This window comes from Rhea pennata, chromosome 6 (genome assembly GCF_028389875.1).
Source record: "Rhea pennata isolate bPtePen1 chromosome 6, bPtePen1.pri, whole genome shotgun sequence".
Taxonomy (NCBI): Eukaryota; Metazoa; Chordata; class Aves; order Rheiformes; family Rheidae; genus Rhea; species Rhea pennata.
Genome location: NC_084668.1, coordinates 12,767,696 through 12,787,665, shown reverse-complemented (window position 1 = coordinate 12,787,665; position 19,970 = coordinate 12,767,696). Strand labels below are relative to the sequence as shown.

Here is a 19,970-nt window from a genome sequence, read left to right as displayed (position 1 = left end):
GTCTTGGCAAGGGTTTGTGGGGAACTCAGCAGCAGGCAACAGACTTTCTCCTTTTCTGAGCTGGCAAGGGTTTGGGAACAGTGCATCCCTTAAACCTGTTTGGAATTGCTGTTCCCAGTGTAAAATCATTGTGTAACAGTTGTTTAGTTTCCTAGGAAATGTGTTTTGTGGGACATCTGTAGTTTTAACTCTTCAGGGCGCTTTTAAATACATAGCTGGGGCAGGAGTTGTTGTGCAGCTGCACTTGCTGTGTTAGTGATGTGTCACATAGGGTAAATAGTCTCAGGAGCTACAACTTCTTTCGCTGTTCATGCCATGGAAAGGAGCTCATGTCTGAGTGTTACTGGGCTTCACAGAATTATAACTATGATGGCAAAACCTGTAACTGGTTTTAAGTTTATTGGAACAGTCACAAGAGGAGGTTGCCTCCCATCCTCTGCAGGACTTCTGTTCTATCTCACCTAAGTCTCTTTCCTGGAGAGCTTTGGTAGTAAGTTCCCCAGTGTCTTCCTCTCTCTCTTATACTCTTATGCCAGGCAGAATCAAGAGGTGGAAGAAAGTCTGTCTTGTCGTAGGTGAGGAGCAGTTGTACTGCTCTGTTCTTCTGCAGACCACAAAACACTTAAACAGGTATGATAGAGTATCACTTATCCTGTTAATTAGATGGACAGAAAATGGAACTCAAAATGACTTAAAATAATCTAGTAAAGATGTAATAGAATTTGGCAAAACCAGGAGTTGAGCCCGAGTGTCCCCATTCCTTATTTCTTTAGCGAGTATAGCCAGGCTTGATATGACTTTTCATTTAAAATGCTATGGTAAGACAAGTTTCACAGGATAAGCCCTTTGCATTCTTACGTGTGTTCTGGTTATGATGGACCTTGTTGCTGTTGTGTGAAATACTTTTAAAGGCTACTTATCTAATGCCAAATGTTGACTTTTGAAATACTGTATAATGTGAATTGTTAATTTGGGATCAGTAGTATGCCATGAGTTTGTCAATTTTACAAGGAGTTACTTAACCTCAGGCATGACTATGAAGCAATTGCATATAAACTCATTCCAGAATTGCTCTGGTACCTCCTGTCTCATCTGTTTTAGTAAATTACTGTTCCTTTTTTCTCAAATGTGGACTATGAACTCAGCTGAATTATCACAACCTCTGTCTTTATCTCTACATACTCTGGTTCACATCTGGGATAGTAGCGATGTAGCAAATCAAGATGGAGTTGTATTAGCTGAATTTCATAAGTAAGCTTGAATTATTCTGGACTCCAGCCAGGGCTTTGAGCCTTGTGCTTTCCTAAACTATAATATAAAATCACTGTTAAATATATATGTGTGTAGAGTTCCCTCCTTTTCCCCCTTGCAGCTCAGGACAGACTTTTTGTCTACAAACATTTTGCTTGTTAGTTTTGGGGAGGTTGTGGTTATTTGGAGAACTTTTTTGTTTGCTGGATTTTGTTTGTTTGTTTTAGACTTATGAATAGCCTTTCAAAAGGAAAAAGAACTTGCGTCAAGGAGGCTTGTATCTCTTGACTGTAAACCTCTCCCTTTTCTATTTAGGGCTTATTCAAGCAGCAGGGTGCCTGCTTCCTAAGGTAACATGGAGGCATCTGTCCTTATTGATGTTCACAGGTCATTGTGGCATGGTGCCCAGATTGTTTTCATGTAGCATTTCAGATTCAGTTGTCAGCAGAAGATGTATACTGCTGTCTATCTGAGTGTGGTGTTTTCACACCTTCTTTTATGCCGACTTGCCCATTTCCAAATATTTTGCTGCATCCGTTGAACGTCTTTAAGAAATGGATGGTCAGCTTCTGTGCAAGAGGTCTTTTGTGACTAAAACTCCCTTAGTCTCAATATTGACTTATTTCTTACATTTTATCTTTTACTAGGACTACTTTTCACTCCTATTTTACACTCTAAACTTGTCTTGGGATTATATTTATCCCTATCTGGTCAGGTGCAATAAATGATGGTGATGACAAAGAATGTGGGCTTCCTCATGAAGAAGCAATGCACTATCTGAGAAATCGGGTATGTTTGGGAGTACCTGGACTTGGGACAAACAGTTACGATACACAAAGCTAACATGGCACTAAAGACCTTTCTTCCTTAATAGAGGGAACAGCTTTGGTTTTAAATAGGTTTCAAAGAATTCTGTGAGGTGTGTGTATTTAAGCCTAGGAAGTACAGCACTGGGAAACTATTAGACTTGCAGGCTGTATGTTGACCAAAATGCAGCAGAAAGGACTAAATAGCTTTTGGCAAACTTTGCTTCCCTGTCCAATGTCATCTTACAATGATGGAGACTCTCTATCAATGATGGAGCTTCACCTCTTTTAGGTGTGGGATGATCAGCTATAGTCATTTCTTTATTCACTACTCCTGTTCTCAAAAGCAATAATGTATAGGAAGATAGAAATTAATCTATTTCTGGAACACAGAGGATTTGTTGTAGTGAGAAAAAGGTCTAGTTAAAGTGTCCTTGACCTGCAAAACCTGTAATTAGACTGCAGTAGGAAAAAAAGACACCAGATAGTTCAAAGTGAATCCTTTAGTATTTGATTGTGGAGAATGGCATTGTCACATTTCCAGTAAGCCATCAAATGAAATTTAGTGTAGACTTTTTTTCTGTATAAGAGATTCCATATAGATATTTTTACCAAATAGAAAAAAAATAATTTCTCTTCCCCATCTACAACTGGTTCATTCAGACTGAGTATTATTTACTTTTCACTTTCCTGAATTTATTTTCTTCAGGTTTAGCAGAAGAGCTGCCACATTCATATTGATTTATTAAAAAAGAAAAGAAAAAAGAGAATGAAAGCAACTGAGTATCCAGCTCTGCTGGAATTTATTTGTGGTGTTGGTGAACACTCCTCTGTAATAAGATCACAGGTTCCTTTTAAGATAACATACTTCAACTATACATTTTTGTTTCCAGCAATAAAATCTTGTTTTCAAAGGGCATAGGAAAAATATTTGGATTGAGGACAGTGGAGAACACCATGTACATTGTAAAAGACCTGTAAAACAAACTAGACCAACTCTGGGTAGAGTTGTTTTCCCTCAGAATGTCTGATCACAGGGCTTAGTGAGCATTTTCTGTGAAGTGCTCATCACTTTGCAGCTGTGTGTCCAAACTTCTACTCTGAATTTTTTTGAAGATCTAGAATACCTGCTACTCAACAAGAGGAGCATCTGCAAACACCTGTATTCTTTTCTTTTCTCTCCCTCTTACTTACATTCTCTCTATTCCTTAGACATGGTTGGTCCTGCAGTTTTCCTTTTATGTTCTACTGCCATTTAGTGCTGTTTGTGCCCCAAATGCTGCCTTTTGTTTACCTTCATCTTCTTGCACTTGTGTGCTGAATAATTGCAATTTCATGCCCTGGGGCTTCCCCAGTCCCTGTCTGTTCAAAATCTCCAGCATACCGTTACCTGCATCGTATTACTTCTGTCGTAAGGAAATGCAACCAAATATTCATATGCAGTTTTCTGTAAATCTGCAAATGGATTCACTCCAGTCTGACTTGCAGACCACATCAGTCTCCATCTCCTCTTCCTGACAGCTTTCCTTTTGTTTCACTTAGTTCCTCAACTGTTAATATGTGAGCCTTTACTCTGCAACTCCTGTTTGTGGAAGGGACTGCCAGTATTTCTCCATCTCTCTGATTCTCCATCTCAGTTTGAAATCTTACCGGGGAGGAATGGATGGGAGGGGAAAAAAGAAAAAATACTCCTTCAAGTTGGAGTTCTGCTAATCGAAAGAGTAAAGCACTTGGGACAGAATTTGTGCATAGGAGGCTAGCTGATAACCATACTGTGCTGAAAGAAGTTTTTCAATACTAACGTCCATTCTCTGTTTTGTTTTTCTTTGCCTTCTTGTTTAGAATTTGGAATGGTGTCCTTGATATTTTCTGCAGCGTTGGCCTACTTCCCCTCACGCCCTCCATTCCCTCCCAGCGTGGCTGCAGCTAGTCAACGGCTTAGCTACAGGAGAAGTTTTTGTAGACTCTTAAGGTAGGTTCTCATTGGGTTTCCAGTTCAAAGCAGTTCAGCACCTAAGTAAACAAAAACAAGTGTACTTTAATCTTCTCATAGAACAAGCAAGTTAGCTTGCAGTGCTTTTAAACAAAATCAAATTAAATATTAATGCAGACACATAAAAGGATACTGACTGCTAAAAAGCATAGACATTAAGTATTCAGAGTATATCGCAAGCCTTCATGCTAGAGTCCTTTAGCAGCAACACTGCTGTAGTCATCCTGTTAGCACAGCTTTTCTTACACTTTTTTGTTATATCAGCTCATGCAAGATTGTTAAAAGTGTGCATGCTGCTAGATGTGAGATAAGTTGTTAACACTGGGCATAACTAACTAATAAGCTGCTTTCTTCGGTGCTCGTTACATTGAAATGAATTTGGGTTCTACCTGTCATTCAAAGGAGTATCCAACTGCTCTCATTTGGCAGTGGGAGAAGGAAATGAAGTATCTGAAACCATTATATGACCCATTAAATCTCATTAACTGTGTGCTAAAATGTAAGGTGGGGATAGGAGAGATGTGTCCAGATGTGTTTCTGGACAAGTTCTCCAGTTAGTTTTCTTCAAAATTGTTGATGTTTTAAAATAAGATGACATTTTCCACTGTACAGCTTACTTTTCTCGTGTCCATTTAGATTATAAGCTCTTTTGGTAAGATGCAGTCTTTTCCCCAGCATTTATAGAATGGCTGGTGTAATGGGAATCTTGGTGCTGAATAATTGTGAAGGCCTGTGCCCTGGATCTAATACTGCATAGATAAACTTCTTGGGGCATAAGAGAACTGCTGTCATGATGCAGAGTCTGGTTGACTTCACTGGGTAGCTCCAAACTGTTACTGCATTTGTTTCTAGTGTGATTCAGTAGTGGAAGCTAAGTCTGCGTAAAATGAGCTTACTTAAAACTTGATAGGATAAATGCAGACCTTTATGCATTTACTTATTAGAGATCTGTTGTGTCCTGTGCTTTCTAAAAGTGTATTTAGGACCAGAAAAAGCAGCTCATCCCCTATTCTCATGGGTTTTTCTGGTGTTTTTGGAGAATTTTGTTTCAGTTTTGGTGACTAAATAGTTCTGTATGGTTCAGAAGTGTGAGACAAAAATGCTTACTCATGTGTGTTCTTCCTGGAGCAGGCTAGTGGTTGGAAAAAGGTGTGAATACAGCTGGTTGGTTTAGTCTGCAATGTGACATACTCAGGATATTAAAAAAAATCCAGCAATTCCCATAAGGACACTTACTGCACACAGTAATCCTGTTACACACCCAAGCTGGTGTGTGGTGAGACCCTGCCTGAGGGCTATGTTGTAAAAATGTTGCTGTCAAATAAAAACCCAGACAACACCTGACTCTGCTTGTGAAATACAAAATTTCTTTTGACAGTACTCCATTTGGGAGCTTTGCAACTAAGAGATTTCTTGTTCAAAGTCCTGTGAACACTGAATCTGAGATACTGGTAAAGTCAGGAGGTAAATGGTAAAACTGGCTTACCATCCACAATCAACAAAACTTAATAAAGAAACTGAACAATTAAATAATGAACATAGTATATAGTGTTTGTGAGATCCAAGAGGATTTTCAAAATATAGTCAAAGAGATCATTTTATCTCCTTTCCCTCTGGTCATTATGCATTCTTCCATGCTACCCCTTATCAAAGGCACTTCTTCATTCCTCGGTACCTGAAACAGTCAACAGTTCATCATTAAAATCACTTATCTTGGGGAACCTTTCAGCAACAATCTATCAGGCAAGGATATTTTTGTAAAAGAAAATGATATCTGCTGTGCTTCAAGAGAAATCCATCATCTGATTCATTAGACTTCTAAGCTCTGTTGCTTGCCTAATCTAGACTTCATAGTTCTTGGCACAGAGAGTCTTTCTTTTGACATAATGGTATAGACTGAATGTAATCAGCTGATAAGTGCTAGGAAATCATGACTTGTTGGAGCCTTACCTTCTGGTTGAAAATTGGGTGCATATATTTAGGATGTATGTGGGCTCGTAGGCTGACTTTACCCAACCATACACCAAAAAACACTCTTGAGAATTAAGGTTGTCATCATTTCCCATTTTTCGTTGCAGGCTTCAGTTTTATTACTTCAAAATAAAGCTGCTTAGCATAACTTGACCATTAAAGTCATTGACCTTTTTCCCTTTGCTACCAAATGAGTTTCATATGCTGTAACTTGCACACTCTTTTGTGCCTTCAGGTCATTGAGCAGTCATCTTCATGGACTGCTCCTTGCAGAGTTGTATTCCCCATCTTCTTAGGGTCAAATGGAAACCTTAGTGCATCGCGGTTTGCTTTCTGTAAAAACTATCCTCCAAAAGCTGTTTTTCTGGGAGTTGCTTAGGAATGTTGTTCTTTCTCCTGACTTGAAGGATTCCTGCTTCTGACAGAAGAGTACCTGATCTCTGGTTATCTCCTAATATCAACTCTCTCAGCCTGCAGTGGGAGGCGACAGATTAGTCATGGTTTGGGATCTAAGCCCGATTCTTTTAGCAGTCTATCACACTCTGTGACAAGTTTAGTTTGAATTTCCATTAGGAAAAGTACTATGCACTTTCTCAGTTTCTTGAGTAAAGTAAACGTGGTTTTTCCTTCTATTTCAGATTATGCTGCTGATTTCTATGAGGAAAAAAAATAATACAAGCAAATAGTTGATGAGTCATTTCAAAATTTCACATTAAGAAATCCTGTATTGATTTTACTTTTAAAGTAATTAGATGCTCTTACCAGTTACATGCCTTTTATATTTTTATGGGGCTATGTAAGCAAGTCTGAAAGTTCATAATAGGGTTCTTGTGCATCCTTTTTTCTTTTCTTTTTTTTTTATTAAATTCTCACATGGTATCATCATCCAGTCAGAAAGCTGCTCAAAGTATGCCTGATATTAATAGGCCCTGTCAAATTGATCTGAAAATGCTGACTGACTTAGACAGCGCTGCCCTCTGAAGTAGGCTGTCTTATGGATTCCAGTAGCTTTAAGTAGGTTTCTGAAAAAACAAAAAAGCCAATTCATATTCTAGCAGACTATCTGAACAGAGTGGCTGGTGCTGATGTCCTGTCATAAAGGCTGATATGATAGAAAACAACACGGATTCACCAATGGATGCTGTGACAGGCAGCACGTTGCTTTTTCTATTTCCAATTGCAGAATTGTAAAACAAACACCTAGCGGCTGGAATCATGAAAAGTGGAGCTGACACTTAAGATGCATCTTTCAGGTGACTTTAACACTTAGCCAGTGTTGACTACTGTTGAACACGGGGACAAAATGACATGCTATAGTTAGGTGCCACTCCAAGTACGTCAGTGTCATGCCCCCCTTCTCCTGATTGGCTTCCTTAATCCGGAGGCTAGGCAGGGTGACAGTGTAGGAGCCCCCATCGCAGGCAGTCTGACACAGAGCAGCAACCGCACATGCACGCCTGTCCCATAGCTTGAGTTACAGAAGATAAATGTGCCGCGGGAGATCTCTTTCACGTTGGTTAAAAGTCTTAATCCCCAGAAGTATCTACAGTGAAGAAAAGGTTCAAATACCCAAAGATTTTGAGTAGTGGGCAAGTGTTATTTTAGAACAATGCATTCAGTCCTTCTTTGCAATCCATGATGTAGCTATATAATGTCCTTGCAAAATGACCACTTTCCCTTTTATTTTATTCTACAGATATTGGAATAGCTTTTATATGAATAGCCTTAAATAACTCCAGAAAACCTGCTGTGGGAGATGCCAAGATGACACAAGATAGATTAGGATAAGAGTATGACATTCTTAAGAGAGAAAAAAATGTTGTCAGGAAGAAAGCAAATGCATTGGCATTCTGAGAAATATAATCAGAGAGCATGGAAGAACTGAAAGTTTGGGAGTTGTTTTTCTTTGCATTAAAAAAATAATTCTGACATGAATGATACTGAAAGAGGAGGATATGTTCATATGATATAAATGTGTTATTCAAGAGGAGGATGTGTGAAAATGGGTAGCGTCAAAAGAATGCTGGCTGTGTTTTAAATTTTCTAAGGGAGTAAAAAAGCTTAAGCTGCAAACCTCAATGTTTTGGAGGATATTTGAAGCTCTTTTCCTTCCTCTTGGTTTTAGTAACTGCGCTATCAAATTGCCACTGCATGCCAATAAATGGATACTGATCAGTATCTATTTTATGTAAATTATTTGGAGGATGGAGGGAGACATGTTTTATGGTTACACAGATATCACTTGGGGTAACCATCTTGGGAAGAACTTTAGAAGCAACAAAATAATTGGAATGGCCATCAAATGGCTTGACTTAGAAATAGTGCTGCAGAATCTGAAGTGTATTTTCTGTGTTTATTCTCAAATCAAAACATTTCAGAGAAAATGTAGGATCTCTGTTAGGAGGGTGGTGGTGTTTGTAGGACTTGTCTGCTAATTCCTGTTTAGCTTTCTAGGGTGAAGGTGGTAACACAGCTCTGACTGCTTCATCTTCACTGAATACTGAAGGTTGAATAATTTTAACTGGGCAAAAAAACAAACATTGAATATTTAGAGCAGAAATTTATGCTTGTCTCTGCTTTTTGATAGTTCAGACTGTCAAAGTTTTCTGCTCTTGCAACTGTACCCAATTCATTCCTCAAGCCCTCCATTTCACTAGACTTTTTTTTTTTTTTTTAAAAAAAAGGTACAACCAAAAGAGTAGTGTTCGAAGAACATGGATCTCACACTTTTTGTCATTTGAATTAGTGCTTATTGTTCCTAATATATACCTAGGTATAGGTTGCCCATGCAATGAAGAAGATTTGTTTGTGGAAATGAGAAACATGTGAGCCCAGCATGTTACCAAAAATCTTTGAGCTATGTAGAGAGAATGGCACACACACTCACTCACTCACTCACTCTTTATATCATGGTGCTAAGGCAGTAACATCTCAGCCACTGGAATTTTAGTGCCCCAGCCAGATACCTCACTTGTTTTTTCTGGCTCACTCATTCTTCAAACGTCCGCTATTTTTCTAGATGGGCAGAGTATAGATTCTAGGGTGTAATTTACTCTTGCAGCTAATCTTGATACAATTTCTAATATAAACAGCAGCTAATTGCATATATTTTGTCTTCACAGCAATTTCCGATTCTTGATGATTGCTTTAGCCTATGCTATACCACTGGGTGTTTTCTCTGGCTGGTCTGGTGTTCTGGATTTGATATTAACACCAGTTCATGTAAGCCAAGTAAGTATCTCTTGACTGATAATCAGTGGCTATTTTGCAAGTGGTATGTTTTTATTTTGCACTAACATACATTTTTTAGCAAGGTTTCTTGTTTAAGATTCTATTAATACATATAGGCCACTCCTCTGAAATTTTAAACAAAATAAGCTGTAGCTTTGGCATTCCAAACTGTTGTGATTCTTCCTGTGAACTGTTCACTACTGGCTAATACTTTCAGAACTGTATGCACTTTCTGGCAGCAGTGAAGAGGCAGATAAACAAGTGGGAGTATTGTTGGCTGCTGCACCTTTAGTAAAAGAAAATAATGTTTGCCAGGTGGAAAGGATGAAGGAAGAGAAGAGGATTTTTAAGCTTTTAATGGAGTATTATAAAAATCTAGAGGATATTCCTCAGGTGATTCTGTAGAGACAGGTCACATTTAGGTCATAGGCTACTTAGTCATACCCTTTTTTCTTTTCTTTTTTTTTTTTTTTTCCTTAGTGCATTTACTTCCCTAGAATACTCTAGAAAAAATGTTGCTCTTCAGATTGGCTGGGTGAGGGAGGATGGTTTGGTTTGCTAGCAGTTTGCAGCCCCTATTCACCATTTGTTCTGAAATTAAAATCTCCTTTTCTCATCTTTAACACATTTCTCCATGTTGCTTTCTTTGTTTTCTATCAGGTAGATGCAGGCTGGATTGGATTTTGGTCCATAGTTGGAGGTTGTGTTGTTGGCATAGCAATGGCAAGGTAAGAATAATTGTATGTTCTTCTCCATTTCTTCAACTTTGATTATAATTTGGCTTGTATGCTTAATAACTAACCTTTTCACTCATCTTTTAGGTACTTGAAATGGAAAGTGCATAGTTCTAGGGTTATGATGTGTTTGCTGGAGAGCCATGATTTGTATATTCCATGTTTCAGGTCTTTGGGGGTTGAGAACTCCGTGTGCGTACACCTGGAGTTGACAAGTTGCACTGTTACTCCTGATGAGTGCTTCCTGTCTGCTCCTTTTGAACATAGTTACTGCAAATTCAGCTGCCTGATACTAGGGAGAATCCTGTCCATCCTATCAGATTTGGAAAACATCAAAGAAATACAATGTCCATCTCCTCCCATCAACACTTTTGGGCATATCGATTCTTGACAGGATCTTGGGAATGTAGCGCAGGCAGCCCAGACACGGTAACATTAAATTCCACCCCAAACGAGTCTGGACCCTTTTTGGCTAGGCTGTTGGATTCCTGTATGGCCTAACTGTTCTCTGCTATGTGCTGCAGTGTGAATGTCCCCATGCTTTCTGCATATCCAGACACAGAGAGCTCTAGCTATCGTGAATGCTGGATCGTGTGGGGAGCGGACAAGGTGGGGAATGGAACGCCCTGCCTGAAGGCTGCCGCTTTTTCTCCGTTGAGGTTGCCTTGAGTGAGGAGGGAAGAAAAAAGACCAAGTACTTTCAGGAGGTCCTTGAGCAGTGAGTTTATAAAACAGATTAAAAGCAATCCTATTTTCAGATTCCCATTCTGCAAGTGCAGGTCTGTCATCATTGTAGCCACTGTGGGATTGTGGGCCCAAACTGGCAACTTTTTAGAGCAGAATTTGAGGCTCTCTTTTTCTTTACTTTGCTAAGGAGTAGGTGATGCATAATGAAATATGAGGTTTCTCTTCCTGACATTTTGCATGCTGCTTGGCAGACAAAAAGGAGGAAGAGGAAAATACCTTCTGACCTAGGGGAAAAAAACAAATGTTTCCCTTCTCTCCAGTCCAAATGCCACCCAGAGGACTTAGTGTACTGAAACGCAGCTCGCACCCTGATTGCTTCCATGAAGAGTCACTTTTGATTAGTTCAGCTTGGGTATAAGATTTTCTGTCTAATACAAATGAATGTTTTAAACCAGCTGTTTTAAAATAAACTTTGCCCAGTAAATGACATGGATGCTGTAGCAGGTTAAGTGATGAAGGAGTTGGTGTGCTAATCCCCTTTACAGATCTGGGATTAGTCTCTCTTACATTGGGGCATTTCAGAAGTAGAGGAGCACCTTTAGCAGCTCCCTTAACTTTGTCAGGGGAGAAGCTGCTGACTCGGTGCCAACATGCAGATTTCAACCTTTATGGAAGATGAATTTATTTAATATATTGCCTGGGCTAAGGAACAGGAAATGCTGACAGTCTCTTTAACTACTTCAGAATTGATTTCAAAGCCTATTGAATACCAGGCTTTTGTAGCATTCAGAGCTTTGGTTTTGAGTAAATTAAAAAAAAAAAGAAAAGTACCAACAGTCTGTCTTCAAATATGTCTTTCCAACTCAGGCAGTTCAAACGGGAGGGTTTGCCCACATAAAGTGAGGGAGGGGGCGATTTGTCACTCCTGATGGATGACTCTCCCTCCTAGGCCTATTCAGCAGTTATCCGTGCAGCGTTGAATCAATGACGAGTCGGACTGTAATCTGCTGAAAGTTGTAATTAGGAAAATTAGGTAATGATTCTTGTCAAGTGTGACAAGCTGATGTATTTCAGTGTCAGAACTGTGACTTGCCAGGCAAGCAGCTCTCTCTGTTAACCACTCCCAAGAAGCTGGATTTTTTTCTTAACTTTTTCTGTTAATTTGTCAAAGCAAAATTGGTACAGCTTAGGAAATGGCTCTTCCCATTTCTGGCAATGTATATTCTACTAGATCTATAACAACCTGAGGTTTGCACTGGAGCGTTTGTCCCTGCATGTCACAGTAGGTGTTAAATCATCTATATTTAAATTTCCAAACTGCATTGCTTTTTTTTTAATCTATCTCATTTTCAAAATGGTGCAAGTTTTCCTCAGCACAATATATAAATCCTGCTCCCTGCTCTCCCTGTAGCCATGAATTTAGATATGTTTAGCTAATTTGTGTAATGCGTTTTTATAATTGAAAAGCCTGGGCTATTTTGAGTTTCTGGCAGGTGTTGTACCCTGTGCCGGCAGCTTCAGAATGATACTGGTTTGAAGAAAAGCAGTGTCAAAGAGCGACTTTCATATTATCACACTGAAAACATAAATCTAGTCACTCTTCTCAGGTTTCTTTTTTGTCACATTTTCTAATGCTCGTAGATATTTCTGAGGTTTTGTTCTTCACAGCCCAATGTTTCTTTCTACTTTTAACCTATAAAGTAGTCAAAATGCTGAAACTTTATCACATGGTGATAATTTCCTTAGCAACAGACAGTGTTGTCAGCAACACTGGTTTATGTTACAGATTTAACTAAAGGATATACAGCGCAGGGCTGGATTTGGTGGGTTGCGAGAGGTGGTTACCAATGCTAGGCTTGGAGATCTGTGCCCTAGATGTGCTATGTACCTTCTGTCCTGCACTGCCCACGTTTTTAGCAGATGCAGATATCCCATGACATGCTAGATGCTGAAGAAAGCTTTGAACAGAACAGAGGGTTTTGAAGGCAGGAGTCATTGCTGCTAGGACTAGAAGAAGAAAAAAAAATCTCCACAGTTATTGGATTGAAACTGGTGTTCTGAAAAGTTGACTGATTTTACAGTTGTCTTTATTCTCCTGTAAACAGACAAAAAGCAGAAATCTCTCAATTACCGAATCCAGGCCAGTTTGCTAAATTACTGTTTACATTTTTTTCTGTTGCTGGCTGAATTCATAGCCACATCAAACTTTCAGTTTATATATGTATTTGCCCCTTCTTGGCTCTGATTCCTGTGATACCCAAGTGGTCCTTGAAGCATGCTTCTACCACTGATTCTGAAATCATGTTCTTTCTGCTGGAAGGAATTGCAGCTGCTTGGTAAAGGTAGATACTTGGTTTGCTTTACTGTCTTGAATGGTTTAGATGCGTATCATCCTGCCATCCACATGTGTCCCTGGCAGTAGAACAGAAATAGAGGATGCCCTAGCAACATCTTCCAGCCCTGTTTTTCTTTTGTGCATCTCTTCCTGAACGTTTTTTCTTTTTTTTTCTTTTTCCCCACTTTTTTTTTTCATTAGATGGTATATACGTAACTGCTCTTGCCCCTTAGAGCAGGGAATACTGCTGTTGGCTGCCAAGAAGGAAGTCTCTGGAAGAAAACTAAAGTTTGCACTTTGTCATATTTCTAAGAAGCTTTTCATGTTGCTGGTTCTGACCCCAGTGATCAGAAAGAATAATGAAAGAAACTGAGTTACTACTGAAGCGAGGTGATCCTGATTGCTGGGTATGAATCATCAGGAAAAAACTAGCAGCGAACCTCTTACTACTGGAGATTAATGCATATGCCATTTGAACACTACAGTTATAAACTTTTAAGATCATATGCAGCATTTATCTTTCTCTACTGCATGTTGAATTACTGACTGCTAAATTCAGTGTGGAATTAAAGCACAGGGAGAGTCAAAATAGGAGGAAAGATGTGACGATAATTTCGCATTCAATAACTCATACATCTCGTGATATATATGAAGCTAGAACATCTAGTTCTCAAAATGTTGTAGCATTATTTGTTTTATCAATATATATAGTGTTCTGTAAAATGGTCATTGTCAGGGGAGAGAAGGCAATTAGCTGACCATGGCCGAGCTGGGTGGGTTGTGCTACTGTTAGTCTGGTAGAGGTACGGGACTCTGCGAGCAGAAGACAGTCCTAAGGCATATATTCCTTCACAAAAAAGGAGACTATAGCAAAGTGCTGGTGAATTAAATGACCTTGCCTTTTCTAATACTATTTTTTTTGCTCTATCCATGTTGAAATACCTTTCGAAAGGAGCAGTTGCACTGATAATTGTAATGTGTCTTACTCTTCAAATGCATTATGTCTTCTTGAAAGAGAATTGAAAGCAGATGAAAAGCTTACTTGCACCGTCAGGTGGTATAAAGCTCTTTTTTACCTCTGTGTAACAGACTGCCCGAGGAGTCCAAGGATATCCTCTCCCAGGTCATCAGTAGGGCATGTCTGTAGGAGAGGAGTGGCACCAAGGCTCTTGGTTTCTGAAACATTTTAAACCACTACAGCCACCTGCAGAGCAACTGCATATGCAAATAAATAAATAAATAAAAAGCTGCTTTACCTAAGCCATTGAGAGTTACCAATAAGTGTGAGGGTTGAAAATTCATACCTTGTCCTCTTCTGTCTGGGGATTCTGGTACTTGCAGTTTTATCATCTCCCATAGGAATGAATCTTAACACTTAACTGTATTTTGAATGAAATATATCAAATTCCTCATATGCTAATTGATCAGCATGCCTGCCAAGGGAGACTGGCAAACACTGATAAAACAGCAAAGTAAATAGTGATGTGCTGTTTTGTCCAACAAATGCGGGAAAAAAAATCATCCTTCCTGTATACTAAGTATTTTCTTTGATGCATCAAGATTTTTTTTTTCTTGTTTTGGTTGTTATTTTTTGACAGCTGTAAAATCAAAGACTATTCAGTTTAACAGCAGTGATATCACCATTCCATAGAAATGTGTTTTTTGTTTTGGGATTTGTTTTTTTTTTGTTTTTATTTATTTTTTCTTTTTCTTTTCTTTTTTTTTTTTTTTTTTGCATTTTCAGGCAATAGGAAGCAAAATGATTTTATAGTCTCTGAAATGTTTAATGAGAATATATTGAATTAATTGTCAAGCATCACAAATAATACGAAAAATAGCATTTATACTGCTCTGATCTGTGCTTTTATTTTAGATTTGCAGATTTTATCAGGGGCATGCTGAAATTTATACTGCTGCTGCTTTTATCTGGAGCAACATTAGCATCAACCTGGTTCACTCTCACCTGTCTAAATACTGTCACTCATCTGCCTTTAACCACAGGTACTGACAATAATTTTAATTCTTATTGTTTGTAATTGGTATTCCAGGCAAATATTTGCGGTTTTACAATATGTCTGGTATTCTAATCCTGATACCTTCAACAATACAGTAATTTTACCAAGACGAGCCAAAGAAGGATTTAGAAAACACATCACAGCTGATATTTTTCTACCAGCTTTTAAAAACTTCATAGAAAGGTTAAAAATTAACCAAAATACTAATTATAATAACCCAGAATATACATTTAAAATTGATTCTGGGGCTGAGTATTTTTTTGTTTTCATTTCTTGGTGTTTTGGAATAAGTGAGAAATAAGAAAAATCATATGAATTGTAGTAATGGTGAATATAATAAGGATCAGTGACGTGTCTAGGAATTCAGAATTTGAAATATTGCATTAATTATTGGAAACTTAGTACAGTTTAAACAAAAGTGAGGTGTGGTATTTTCAGCCATCTAAGTCTAGGTTGTTGTATCCATGTACTGGTGTGTCATCTTTTTTTTAATGCTGATTGTATCTGTAAGAAGGCTCAGGGAATTTATCCAGCCCAAAACTAACTCAGCCTGCCCCTCAAAAGGATAAATAAAAAAAAAAATAAAGTCTTTGGTAGAAGTAGAGGGAAAGACCAAAGGTCTAGGAAATCCTCAGTTGTTCTGCTCAAGTGGCCAGTGAGCTGTACCCTTAGTTAAAAACACTGCTTAGTTTATAAGAGTCTATCCTTCACCTTCCTGTCTGCACTAAAGGATTGATTCACCTGTGATTCCAAGACATTCAGCAGAATAAAGAGTTACAGTAAAACTAACCCATTGAGACTTTAAGCATATTCATTTATTCATTTATTAAAAAATTGCCTAATTCCATTTTAAGTACATCATCATGTTTGTTATATAAGAGGAATAAAAATACTTTTTTTGTTTTTAATAGTATGATGTGGAAAGTTATATATAAAATACTGTTTTATTCAAATTAAGTTTGAGATTCAGCAAGTGCCCTTGGTGCATTGCTTATATCACAACTATAAACCAGAAATGGGTACAGCAAATTGAAATACATGATCAATTCAGAAGAAACACCATCTGGATAGATAGGTCAAATTTGTGATCTATCTTGAAATTCAGATTTTTTCAAAACTTTTCAACATAAATAAAATGTAATATAATAGATAAACATCAAACTTTGTGGTGGCTGTTGTCATAACAAATGACTACACTTCTCTATCAGAGATGGAAAAAAAATGCAATAAAAGCTCTTATTCCTTGTGCTTGTCTGCTTCATCACTACATGCCTGCAGTAATGTAAATTTTTACAGTAACTCTATCCTCTAAATTGATGCAGCAAGCCAAACACATAAATGTCCCTTCAAGTCTATGCATGAGAATGAAGCAGAGAGGTTTCAGGAGGTGAAAGTCGTTAAATACGTACTCGCCAATGATCCAAAACAAAACCGTTAGAACTCTGTCTCTGGTATTCTTTAAAAGGAAGTCAGTATGCGATATAGATTCTAGCAGAATTTGTTTAGAGCATGCAGGTGCATGACTGTTTTTTGGAAAGGTGGTCCACTGTCAAGACATAAAAGTGCTCAGGGTTTGATACGAAGCCTCCTAAAATAACATCCCTTGATTAGAATGTAGGGAATCTGGCATGTTCTTCTCATGCAATTGTTGTTTCTCCTAAATGGTTATATTTTAGAGTTTCCTGATTGTGGTGTTCTTACATAAGTCACTGTAAATTTTGAATCCTTTTCTATAAAAATGCCAGCTGTAAGGTTCATTCCTTAAAAAAAATAATAAAATAGAATAAAAAAATAATAAAAAGCACCCTAAGGCAACAAGGCCTGATGTGTAAGCACCAAATAAGATTTCCATTTTGTTACTCTGTCATAATGTTTGAACTTTGTAGATAGGTGGTAGCTTGTCTGCTTATTTGTTTTCTGAAATTAGTCTTTTTTTTATTAAAGGTTATATGTAATAGATGCAATGTTCTTGCTTAATTTAGATCCCTGTACACTGAATACTGGGGATACATCTTTATGAAATATGCTCTTATGGCTGAAAACATATAAGCTGTTTAAGCTAATTTATAGGACTTCATGCGAGATTATTCCAAAGAGTAATGATGCAATATGATGATGGCCTGTGTGCTCCACAGTAATTGGGAGAAATGGTACATTTGAATTGTTTTGGATGAACTTCATTCTTTTTCTTTTTTCTTTCTTCTTTTAATTAAAAATTTGAGATATAGAGTGTTTCAGCCAAAGTGTAGGAGGTCAAATGCAAGCTGTTGCCTAGCAGCTTTAGAAACTGGTTTGAGGTAGCTGATTACAGTAGGAGTCACTCTGCGTACTCAGTGGACCAGTGCTGACAAGGGACTTTACTCTTTGCACAGCTTCCAAACATGCAGAAATACAAAAGAAAAGCAGCTGTAGTCATTTCTGTTTCATGGTGGAGGACTTTACAATGCTTTGTATCCCAGAGTCACACTGGAGTCATCACTGAACACCTGCAAAGCAGGTATTAACATTATGGTATTGAGGGCCATGTTTGATGTATCCAAAAAGTTGGTGGAGAAGCTCTTCAGCTTCTTCCTGTCACGTGGCAAAGAGCACAAGTGTCACGTCGGACACCATGTCTGAGTGAGTCGTAGGTCTCAATCCCCACTTCTAATCTCATCCAAATGCTGAGGCAAGGCAAGCAAGGTTCAAAATGGACTTTTGTGGAAACTTCTGTGTCAGGATGATCTTGTCAGGATAGTTTCCTTTCCAAGCATACTAGCTCCTATCTTATGGTGGGTTCCCCGCTGCTGTCTTTCCCTGTCCCAAATGTTGGTCTCTTGAATAAATTAGTCTTTGCTCCCACAAAACATTGTCACATTCAACAGTATCCAGAAACTCCTAAAATATCTGCATAACATGGTAGACTGCCAGGACGGTTTAAAGGGAAGCTCTTCCATAGTCATTTTGTGGTAGGAAGCTGCCCTGTAGGAGTCTTTACACTGATCCAGGGATTAGGGAAGATTTCACACTTCAGATGAAGACTAGTTAGTGAGTATCTTCATCAGGACCTCTCAGCTGGCTGCTGCTTAAGTAATGAGTAGTGTTTGCTTCTGTTGGAAGAATCTTGCCAGTAATTTTCCCAGGACGAAAAATTGTCTGTTCCTGTAGTATGTGGTTATTTTGAGGCGTATGTGCTCATTTGCCCCTGTGAAACTCCTCTGCCAGCCTCTCACCTGTATCCCAGGTGTCCCCAATCTCAGATGAGTATGTTTGCATGCAGGCAAGCTTTTGAAATCTGAAAAAAGAGAAGACAGTTTGGTCAATTATTCACCCTAAAGGGAAGGAGAAAATGATCTCTAAAGATTTGTCCGAAAAACAAACAAAAATACCATCTCTTTTAGTCAAGATTCCTTGTAGCAGCTGTAGAAATATCTAGTCTAAATATTGGGAAGGAATTGTATTTTTAAAAATGGTCATAGGAAAATGTGTGTTCCTGCACTTGTTTGTATAATATTCTGCTAATTCCTTATAAATAGGCACAACATCATCTAAAGATATTTCCTATGAAATGTAATTATTTAGAATGGAAACCTTTAATGCTGATACTAAAAATCAGTGACTGCTTTTAGTATTCTTTAGGTGGTACTGTTTAGCTTTGTTTGTGTTGTGCAATGCATACGTTGCTCTGCATTACCATAATACGCTCTCAAACTACTGTTTAGATGTTTTTTTTTCTCCTGCCACAGCACAAGACAAGTTTTCTGTCATTTGTCACCTTCTTAATAGTTCTTCAAAAGACTTGATAGAAGTATGTTTGGAATCTTGTGTATGAACTGTAACTGCCAGTGTGAAAAAATGAAGGCAAGCCAGTAATGATATAGTGCCATCATAGCTACAATATCATCTGGCTCAAACACCTCTCATCAGCTAATTACAGCTCTTAAAACCCCTTGATTTTGGAATCAGTTTACATTTTAAGCAAACTTGAATTTTCTTTTAAGGAATTATAATTTTAACGTATATTATTTGCATTTTTCAGCCAGTTTCAAAGATGATTTCATGCGCACATTGAACGTTAAAATAGTTTTTCCCCCACTGAATTCTCAGTGCAGCTGCTGATGTGTTTCTCTGTGCCAAGTCCATTCTTACTTGCTTTGTATTGGATTTCATTATGTGAATTTATGTACAATGGGCTACTTTGACCCAAAATAATTGTGTAACACATTGTAATGCCAATTTCAGTATCTTGCCACTTTGTTTTGCTGGTAGGATCTCTGGATACAAATGCTAGCATTTTCCAAAAATTGATATGCAACGCTTGTCGCTTGCAGCACAGATTCAGTGTTTTCAGTGTAGCATATCAAGAATGTTCTAATATTTATGAGCACATTCAGCAGAATTTTGCTTTACAAAATCTTCGCCGATGCTGCATGGCAGATATTCTGAATACAGTGGCAGCTTCATGGACTTGATGACTTTATTTAGGTTAAGCAATCTAAACTTTCTTTTCCACTTTGAATCAGTTGAACTGATTGAACATTATAAACACATCCATCCCCCTGTGCACATCCACAAAGCACAGTATTTGAAAAAGAGAGATATGTTAATTTTTTAATATGGACTGTTTTATTCTTTGAGTTTAACTTCTTTACTGTAAACAGGGCATGCATAATAATAAGGATAAGGCAGGCTGACCCTTTGATAAAATAGTGGCTTGAAACTATGTAAATTGAGATTCTTTTTCTAGTTTCAGCATTAACCTGCTTATGACTTTGGGTGAATCAAATTATTCCTGTCTTATGGGTGGGAAGAACTTTAACAGGAGTGGGAATAATGATGCTTGTCTTCCTGAAGGCTTTTATAGCTTCATGATTAGAAGATGCTCAAGGAAGAGCTGGTTTGAAGGGTTTGTTAAAAACAATAAAATACCCAGCACTGAAGTGTAAAACATATGAACTTTGGGAAGAG

General features: G+C 38.0%; 1 protein-coding gene across 1 annotated transcript in view; it reads left to right on the top strand.

Moving 5' to 3' along the window:
- Positions 1-19,970, top strand: part of SLC49A4 (solute carrier family 49 member 4) — a 63,642-nt gene that overhangs the window by 34,119 nt on the left and 9,553 nt on the right. Inside the window, exons 4-7 of the mRNA XM_062578734.1 lie at positions 3,900-4,029; positions 9,144-9,252; positions 9,913-9,980; positions 14,882-15,009. Of these exons, the coding sequence (XP_062434718.1) occupies positions 3,900-4,029; positions 9,144-9,252; positions 9,913-9,980; positions 14,882-15,009 (435 nt within the window). The remainder of the gene's footprint in view (positions 1-3,899; positions 4,030-9,143; positions 9,253-9,912; positions 9,981-14,881; positions 15,010-19,970) is intronic.